The sequence below is a fragment of the Seriola dumerili genome, unplaced genomic scaffold (genome assembly GCF_002260705.1).
Source record: "Seriola dumerili isolate Sdu_G_001 unplaced genomic scaffold, Sdu_1.0 BDQW01000025.1, whole genome shotgun sequence".
NCBI lineage: Eukaryota > Metazoa > Chordata > Actinopteri > Carangiformes > Carangidae > Seriola > Seriola dumerili.
The window spans coordinates 19,673,060-19,683,174 of NW_019174280.1; the positions used below are offsets into that span (position 1 = coordinate 19,673,060).

General features: G+C 40.4%; 1 protein-coding gene across 1 annotated transcript; it reads left to right on the top strand.

Moving 5' to 3' along the window:
• The first annotated feature begins 658 nt into the window (after positions 1-658).
• LOC111240345 (serine/threonine-protein kinase pdik1l-like) lies at positions 659-8,276 on the top strand. The gene is made up of 4 exons (XM_022770322.1): positions 659-786; positions 1,217-1,987; positions 3,091-3,316; positions 6,453-8,276. The coding sequence occupies exons 2-4, from the start codon at positions 1,247-1,249 to the stop codon at positions 6,695-6,697; spliced, it is 1,212 nt and encodes a 403-aa protein (XP_022626043.1). The 5' UTR covers positions 659-786; positions 1,217-1,246; the 3' UTR covers positions 6,698-8,276.
• The last annotated feature ends 1,839 nt before the right edge of the window (positions 8,277-10,115 follow it).

The window sequence follows — 10,115 nt, forward strand, 5'->3', positions numbered from 1 at the left end:
GAAAGTTTAGTGCTTTGGCACTTTCTGAGCTTTTTTTGTCAAATTAAAAGGCTTGATTACAAAACTGTCCCATTTTATAATAGACCTGTGACTCAGATTCATTATTTCAGTAAGGCATTCTCAGCATCTCTATTATGTCTTTAAAAATATTTGTCAGTGTTGAAAACAGAAAAACCACGGAAGCATTTATTTTAGTCTAACGTGTCTTTCCAAAATAGACAAAGATACTTCTGACCAGGATCTACTTTAGCTAAATGTGTCTTCAAAATATGACCAATTTTAATGTTTGGTTTGGTTTTGTGGTATATTAAGAATTTGAATAATGAGAAACTTCATCAACTTTGCTAAAGACATTAGCAAACTTGCCAAAAAGGTTTTATCCCTTAAAATAAACGCTTCATTGATTATTTTCATTGCTTCTGAACTCAATAGTCAGTTTTCCTACCTTTACAATCATTCACCCAGGTGACAGAATGTGGCAATTTCCTCACGAACAGTTGCAACCGGAACTAGCTTTGACAATTCTACGTCTCTGCTACCAGCCAATCACAACACGCAACTTCATTCAACTTATAGCCAATCACAATGCACGTACACCCAGAGCGGGACGCTCCAAATTTAGACCCGGAAGTCTCTCAAGTTTTGTCGGTCTGTTCTGTTTCGTTTGTTTATCAACAATAAAAAAAAAGCCATATTTGTTGAATATGGTGCGAGGCGGCTTGTCAGTCGTGTAGATTGCAGATTGAAGTCGGTTCATCGTTAGAAATATCAGCTGCAGTTTTGTGGGTAAGTTAATCAAAATAACGGCAGCCCGTCTGTAGCTAGAGCTTTGTGTACGCTTCCCTTTTATAAAGTAGTGGCTTCTGACAGCGCGATGTTAAATTCATTCAGTTACTCTTATAGTGTCGAGGACACATTGAACATGTTTGTGATTGTTTGTATACAAAGCTTTTATCCATGTTAACTTCAACTTAAGAAGAATACGGGTAAAGATGAGTTATTTTGACACTAAATCGCCACTGACGTTAGCAACTTTAGCTCTAGCACATACAGTAGTTGTGAAGTGTACCGTTAGCGTTCATAATCCAAGACGTAAAAATCTGAGGGACAGTCTCGTTAAGTGTTGTAGGCTATTATAATTACAGTGTTGTTAATACTCGATGTCATTTTTATCGTGGTAATTAATATGAGTTCTTTTTTGTGTGTTTTGTATTAGAGCTCACATTAGGCCCTGCTCCTGCGAGCGATGGAGGAGCTCTACACTTTAGAGAAGGAGGTAGGACGAGGCAGCTATGGCGTGGTCTTTCAGGGCCATATGGCCAAAACAGGACAGAGGGTGGCTATCAAGCGGCTGCCCTGCAGCAATCCAGAATGCATTGAACTCTACCTGCAAGAGCTGTGGGCTATGAGAGCCACTGCCAAGAACCATGTCAATGTCATTGCACTTCACAGCTGCCTTGTGCAAACTGGGCCAAGAAGCCTGAAGCCCCTAAAACCAGGGAACCTGCCTGTACGTCTTGTTGAGAGCGTGCTGAAAGGCAGTGTAGTCAGAACACCAGAGAGTCAGGAAAGAAATGATGCCCAGTCCAACAGTCAGAGGAGGTCTAACTCTGTCTCTAGACTTCAGGACAGGACCAACACAGTCCAGGCCAGGGCAAAACCCCAGGACAAATCTAAATCAAATGCATCTGATTCTACAACCCCACAAAGACCTCAAAACAGAGTCAGAAAGAGACCAGCTGAGAGAGAGGAAGAGCAGCCAGGACCCCTGCGCTGCTTGGCCCTGTGGCTCGTGATGGAGTACTGTGATGGGGGTGACTTGAATCAGTACCTGCTCTCCCGGCCCCCGGAAGCCCAGCGTAACCACAGTGTGGTGCGACAGCTCTGCAGTGCTGTGGCTTTCCTGCATAGCCTCGGTATCACCCACCGAGACCTGAAGCCTGACAATGTGCTCGTCTGTGTCACACCAAAGGGCCCTGTCGTCAAGGTGGGTAGATTGTTTTGACGTGACAGGGTTTACGTCAGATTAAGTGCCATTATCCTTGAGTCAGTACACGATTTCTTAGAAAACTCACACTGTTAAAATTTGATGGCAGTGTAGACCATAATAGTTTGTTCTCTCAGGGGTTGTTTTGGTTTCACAGCAGCAATGAACTTGAGACACAATAAACAGAACAAAATGAAATATGAAAAAGTAACTGAAAACAAAAATATGAGTATCAGGTGTATATCAGGAGATATAAAACTTTACCACAGGTGCGCTGAAAAGAGGAGTGTGATTAGTCGAATTTGGGGAAAATTTCAATTCCAGGCACTTATGCAGACAGTCTATGGGGTAAATCCTTTATTTAAGACATCCTGATAACGGCTTGTGGAGGCACTGGAATAAGCATTTCTGTGATTTTCAATATGATTTAGCTCTTTCAATCATAATTGAGTTTTTACTGTGCAGTCCACAGATGACTGAACCTGGAATTTTAGATTGCAACCATAACATCAAACCCTTTCCTTTCCTTTTCCTATCCAAATCTAATTTTGGTAATGGTACACATTCTGATGCTCTCCTCTGGGTTCAATAAATACAAAGACCAACTATCCAAAACTGAAAGCTATACAGTTTACTGTCAGAAGACCAGCAACTAGTAAACATTCACATCTGAGGAGCTTAAATTTTTAGTTATGTATTTATATTAGTTTTTCCATTTCAGCTTCTCAGAAAAAATATAAACGTGATGATGACAATATATTAGTGATTTAAAAAAAAAAAAAAGAAAAAAAAAGATGACTCACTTATCAAATTGGCTGCTGGTTAATTTTCAGTCAACTGACTAAGCAACTAAATGACTCATTGGTTGAGCTGTACTGTATCAACATTTCCACATATTGACATGTGCTGAAAGTCCATATGTCAAGCGAAAAACAAAACAACAAATCAGATATCAGGGCCTTAACTTATTTACTGTATCCCTTCAACCTAAATATAGACATAAAACAAAAAAAACTTTCCTGAGCCGTATGTTTGTGAAAATTGTACTTGCACAAAGCGTACCGTATATCTTTTGTCATTTAATCTCTCTGTCCGACCTCTAGGTGGCAGACTTTGGTCTGAGCAAGATGAGTGAAGGTCTGGTGGACGGGGATCTGACCAGGCAGCACTTCTCGTCCACCTGTGGCTCTGACTTCTACATGGCTCCAGAGGTGTGGGGTGGACTGACCTACACAGCCCAGGCCGACATCTTCTCCCTTGGTGTGTTGTTCTGGGCGGTCCTGGAGAGAATCACCTTTCTGGAAGAAGGAACCACACAGGAACAACTGGGTAAGTGTGCAGTGACCAGTCAACAGAGATACCTGATGCTTCCTTTCTTCAAACAAAACAGAAAGATCACTCAAAGAAACACTCCAACTAGACCAGGGTAGTCCAGTCAGTGCCTTCATGTTAACATTTAGGGTAACATATCAGCATATGCACGTCATGTGACATCCTGCTCACCAGTCAGAGTGCTCTCAGAGAGGTTGGAAAGGTTGAGTGTGTGGTCAGGCAGGTGGATGACGCATCGCACTGAATCGAGTTTGACTTAATTAACTGGCACATATTAAAAATGTCACATGCTATACATCATACATTCATCAGCCATGGACAGAACAATCATGAATCTAAATGGCAAAGAGATGACGGATGATTAATGCAATGTACATTTTGATACGGATCGTAGTAGCTCTGTTTCTTGTAATAAAATGTGACAATATGTGATTAAGCATTCCCTTCGCCAAAAGTGCTGTTGTTGGCAGCATGTGAAATTTTGTTCAGAATAGTCTGCCAATTGAAGTATTTTTTATTTATTTATGTATTTTTATCATCTTCTTATGCGTCTTTGGGTCCAGACCTTAACAAAGATCAATTACATTTTGATGGTAATTCAAAGATGCAGGTGAGTTGTAATTGTGTAATTGCATTTCGTTATTTGTCTTTGTTGTAAATTAAGTTTGTCATCGCATAGGACTTTGACGTAGGGAGCAAACCAAGCTCTCCAGCTCAGCTCTACAGAGCAGCATCGGGATTTTAATCTATTTGTTTAATGTCCTTTCTTTGCTGAAAAACCCCAAGTGGCCATAGGAAGAGGAAGCGTCTTAATGTTCAAGAGTACTGGGCCCTGTTCTACCCTCCACTGCGCTATCATAGAGTAATGAAATGGCTGTAATACAAATGTCTCATTTTATTCACAAAAGTGAGTCTGGCCAGAGCCGACCTGGTGGCAGCCATTATCCCCTAGTTTAGTGTGTGAGAACCTCCCTGAGTCACTGATACTCCATTAGGCTGAATGAAAATGGTTATGATTGGAGAGAGACAGAGGGGTTTCAGTAGATTCAAATAAAAAAAAATAAAAAAAGGCAAAATTGGAATTTAGCAGCCCAGATCATAATCCTCTTTGTCAGTGAGAAAATGGGGAGAGGCAGCTGGAGGCTTTTCACTGACAGATAAAATGCTCCATTATTTTACTTTATCCTCTCTCAAAACCCACACACCCACACGGTTATTTGACTAGGCAAGGGAGCGGAGAGAATACAGTCAAGGAGCAAGACACAGCCTCTTGTGTTTGTCCTCTAGGTCTGGAAGCCTTGTTGTCTTTTTGCTCAGGCAGTTTAGGAAATCACGGCTGGCCTTTCGCCGGGTCACAGCTGAACTTCCTGCAGTGTTTCAGTCAGGGTTCAGTGATCAGAAAAATAATGCTTGTACATGCATGACAGATCTGTAACGAACAGTTTTCCATTAAAGTTCATTTATACTCCTTAGAAAACTGAGAAAGGTCAACCAGTAAGCTTGAAATTTAGTAACAATTGATGCATTTTTAATTACTTTCATGGATAATCCTCTTAAGTTTTTTTGGGTTGCTAAATTTACAAGATGCCACTAATTTTTTTTTCTTCATTAATCTACTAATTTTTTTCAATTAGTCATGTAGTCTAGAAAATGTCAAATAATGACAAATGACCGATTCAAGCTATTAGAGCCCAAAGTTTTACCTTAATGATTCTGATAAGAAGCCAGAAACTCATAACGATAAGAAAGAAAGGAGAGGGAGCTCATCTTAGTACTTCAACTTTGCCCAACTTCTGAGGTAGATATCAAGTATGTGTGTGTCAGTCTGAGTCTATTTAAATTTAGCTCAATCTGTAAAGTGAATTTATTAAACTCTTCATTCTGATTGAATCACTTCAGCAGGAAGCTGATTGCTGCTGATCCCAAACCAAAGCATTGTTGCTTATTAACAACAATGACAAATTGTGTGTTTTAGAAAACACAACTGGTAATTGTGGCTCCTCCGACATAGAGCTACTAAATGCATTTTTGCATCCTGTAGCTTTATGTGTACAGAGTAATTCTCCTTCACACTCTGCTCGGCTCTGTCCTGGTGCCTGCTGTTTTGGTGCATTTCTGAAGAAAGTCAGCATGCTGTACTCTTCTTAACCCAAACTTGTTTCACACTCATGTGGCTTCACAGCAGCATTTGGATCCAGTGTCACACAATTTATCAGGACCTGCTGCATAAGACCCGTCCAGTTCGGCTGTAACTATAAGCTGGTTAGCCGTTGGACAATATTTAATAAGCACATTGAACCTTGAACTACCCATGTTGAATTTTTGTGATTTTTGTAAAGTGTAATTAAGTTGTGACTGGCATGGCTGTGAAATAAAATGCATACATACAATACACGAAAACTTAGCTAGGAGCTATTTGTAATTTTTGCTATTGCTACTTAGCCAAATTAGCATTAACAGCTACTTACTTACCAGTCCAGAAGAAACGTTGCGAGTTCATCATTAAAGTTAATTCATTCTTTACTCATCGAGAGGTGTGTCCAGCGATGGAAAGCAACGCTGATGTTAACTCCCTTCTTTTCTTGTACTGATGTTAGCATGCTAACCAGCTAGCCCCAGCCCATTTCAGCGCGTCTCGTCACTTTCCAATAGCGGGTTATATTTCAGATAGCATAACAGATATTGTGAATGTAAATATTAGCAGTTTGATGAAATTAGTTTCATTTTTTTGAGATAAATCCATGTATTGACTTTTATTTGTTGTGTTCTTCATGTATCGCTTGACTGTGTGTTAAGTGTTTTTTGTTTTGTTTTGTTGTTTCTTTTAAATTTCCTACCAGTTGATTATAATTGTTTTGTTCCTATTTACCTGCAAAGTCCTCTAGAGCTCAACTGACTCATTAACCGAGTGAGTCCCAGTGTGGTCTGGAAAGCTTCCACACACAGTTGGCAATTCCTGGAAATATGTTGCACCAGTAGCTACTTGACTACTTGGAGATACAAGTGTGGCCCACAATCAGAGATCAAGTGGCCCCCTGCAGTCAGGCAGTCAGTCAGTCAGTCAGTTAGTCAGTCAGTCAGGAACCTCCTGCCTGATGACTGAGCTGAGTCTTACCTTGTGTTTCTCCTTTAGGTGCCTACGTGTGTAAGGGTCGCTCGGGCTGGTTGATGCCGCTGGGGGAAGCTTTGTGGGAGAACGCCGACCTCCAGCTGTGTATCCCTATGAAGTTTAAGAGGGCGCCCCCGCTGCCACCCCCTCCTGGCCCAGCCATGTGCGCACTGCTTTTAGACATGCTCGCCTCAAACCCAGATGCTCGGCCTCCGGCAGACCAGCTGGAGGCCAGAGTGCGCTCCGCTCTCAAAGAGGACTCCCACTGACACAAAGTGCGCTTAAGCGGCCATTATGGCTATAACCACTGTAGCCACTACAAGCAAATATTGACTGCAGACCCCCCGACTGCAGAGCTTCCTATATGTGTAAACAATAGCCACTTTGCTGCCACTGGGAAGTGGGGATAAGAAATGTGTATGATTATATGGGATTGTAGGTGCTATTTTTGTCACTGAAACAGCAGCCCAGTTTATAAACCACATAAAGGGAAAATAGGCTTGAACTAGATGAGATCCTCTCGTAGAAACCAGTCCATTGACCTTGGACCCCTGGGCTGCACTGCAGACAAAACACGCAATGATACTCAAACAAGTCCATAAAGGGATCTAGTGGGACTTGAGCTGTGTTTCCTCTAAGCACCATGCTGTTCAGGCCTTGATTGTTTGATATAAAAAAAAAATCAATTTTAGTGTGTACAGAGCTGAAATGAAACACAAGGGATGATTGATGCTATTGCTTGTTAAACAGATCTGCAGGGTTTTGGTGACTTCTCATTATCTCAACTTTATTTTGGGTATTCACTCAGACTTGATTTTTAGACATTGATGTTTTTACTTGTTATTTCTTTTGTTTTTGCCTCACACTGATGTAGCATGGACTGAACAGTCCAATGGGCTTCCACATATCTTGAATATATAAAGAAAGAGAACAAAGCATAGTAACAGCTGTCCATAGCAACACAATGCAAAACAATTGTCCTGTGATAAACACTAACTTTGTAACACAAGGAAGTGTTTTTATGTTGTTGTGTGTCAGCAACAGTTATCGATTCAAGTCAGGCTGTGGTTTGTGGGGGTTGTATTGGACTGCATTATATTACAGGGTGTTTCTAGTATTAGTAGTATATCTAAATAAGGTGGACACACCATGTCTCAGTATAATGCAGTGTAACAAAGAACAAAAACTAAAAAAAAATGGTGGTATTTATTGCAGGGCTGTTGCATTGCATTACCTCATACAGTTGTGTGTATTTTTCTTCTTTCTGTGTAATTAGATTTTTATTCATGCGAGACCGCTTCTTAAGAGATATTTATATCATATTTGTTTTGTACATCAATTTAAAATTTTAATTTAGTTTTTTTTTTAAGGGTTTCTTATTTTGAAATATTTTCCTCTCCATTTCTGTCAGTAACAGTAATTTGGGTCAGTAACGTTTTCAAACTGTGTGACTGTGAGCGTTTATGTGACAAATGCACTGAAAACTGAAAGTGCTAGCAGCACGAGACTCGAAGTGACTAACGATGGCTAATATACCGTCCCCTCATGAACAGGAAATTAAAGCCAGGCATTAGGATTGTTGCTGATCATATCCATACTGAGTCCACAGCATTTATTATTGGCCATCAATCTTAGTCATAAGTCCGTATCTTAGATGGCTACTTATTTCAGAATTTTTCTCCCCACGTCTGAAAACATGGATACACGTTTCAACATGAATTGTGTCCAGAAATCCTTGTAAAAATGTAATTTAATTACAGATGAAATTGTGCCTTGTAGTAATGTAACTGTTCTTCATACTGAACTCAGAATATTTGAATAAATGCAGCATTAACATGACAATAACCACTCGCCTATTGTCTCAGTGTGTCTGTGATAAGACTGTTGACCTCAGCGGTGTCTGTGATGTGGACGTCAGGCGGGCAAGTGGAGATTTAAGCCAGCGAGCCCGGCTCAACTAACCCCTCTGCTCCCGGCTCAATGAGGTTGTCTTTGATAGATCTGTGACCTTTTCTGGTGCGAACGACTCCTCGCGCTCTGCTGGTCAGCCAATAGCTCACACAGATGACCTCTGACCCTCCTACTTCTCGGGTGATTTCTGAAGGAATGGAGCGAACTTTATAAGTTTAGGGTTGACTGTGTTACACGCGTGGTTGGAAACATCTTCATACGCTGATGACTCCTCATTCCTCGCGTCCATTGCTGGCTGTGAAGTGACGCCTCTTAGTCTGAACTCGGGGTAAAAGATGGCTACAAAGTCCACAGCTGTTTTCTCATTGAGCTACATTCAGAGGGAGTTTATGCCAAAAGAAAAAAAAAAACAAAACATGTAACATGGTTTGGCTAACTTGGACTGCAGTATTCATGTCGGATACATTTTCCCACAGGACGGGATGAGGACTGCGGCTCCTCATTTCTCACAATTGGAATCACATTAGGAAGGAATCAATTTCCAGCCAGTAGGAGAACAGGATGAATGAATGCAGTCATTTATAACGCTTTCAATGTATTGATGAGCACGTGAGTATTGTATTGAGACAGGCTTAATAAACAATGTAAACATATCCCTAAGCATAGACCTCTAAAAACCTTGATTTATGGAAACTTCCCTCATTATTTCTGTGATCTCAGGACTAAGCTTGCTCTGCTCGCTTGCAAGTTTGTCTTAAAACAGTAGCCAGGTGCCCATATGAATATTGAAACAGGTTTTTCTTGCTCTAATTATTCTTCAGGTTCATACTGACTATTTAAATGCTTCTTCCTGGTGCACTTTCAGTGAAATGAGGAACAAAATGCAGAAGGAGTTTTGTATTAAAAAGAACTAAGGAAGATATCCACTTCATTTGATTAATGCAGACTGCTGAAGTCTCGTATTAGATAAAGTTTTGAGTTCATGAAGAACAGAATGAATGAGGACTATGAAGCTTTTTCCTAATCAAATGCATTGAAAGCACACTAAAAAGGAATCAGTATAAACACGGGGAAAGACTGCAACAAAAAATACAAAAAAACCTTCAGTTTTCATATGGACACCCGAATATTGTTTTAAGACACACTTCAAAAACGTATCCTTTAATGTCTTGGTCCTATCTTAAGTTACAGTAAAATAACATGAGTCTATTTGATTGCAAGCAGCTCTTTGAGCCAAACGCTAACATCAGCATGCTAAGCTAATATCATCACTGTAACAATGCTAACAATGCTGGTGTAGCATGCCAACGTGTGCTAAATAGCATTAAATACAAAGTACAGATGTTGGGAATGTTAGCTGAAATAACTTTGCACGTGTCATAAATTGGACAAATTCACAATTTGACTTGATGATGCAGTCAGATGGGAAGTCAGGGGGCCACCAGAGTTATTACAATTTACCCCAGTTCCTCTGCGGATATTGAGAGGAATCATTGCATGGTAATGGTAACCGTATGGTAACTGTATGGTAACACCACCATCCTGAGTGTGCACCCCTGCCAGAGCAGTAGCACTTATTGGAATAAGAAATACTGGATAAAGGATTTTGCAGCACCTTATTAAAAAACTCTTATTATGACTATGTGCTCTCCTCATTTTAGTACCACTTATCTTCTCTGCATGTATATTGAATTTGCACACATGAAAGAGGTGACTAAAAGTGATATTTAACAGTCACAGTAAAGTTGACATATTATACATTGTGTAACTTCAGTG

Coding starts and splice junctions, on each gene's coding strand:
- LOC111240345 (XM_022770322.1), top strand. CDS start 1,247: ATGGAGGAGCTCTACACTTTAGAGAAGGAGGTAGGACGAGGCAGCTAT. Junction 1,988..3,090: donor CAAAGGGCCCTGTCGTCAAG/GTGGGTAGATTG, acceptor TCCGACCTCTAG/GTGGCAGACTTTGGTCTGAG. Junction 3,317..6,452: donor AACCACACAGGAACAACTGG/GTAAGTGTGCAG, acceptor TTTCTCCTTTAG/GTGCCTACGTGTGTAAGGGT.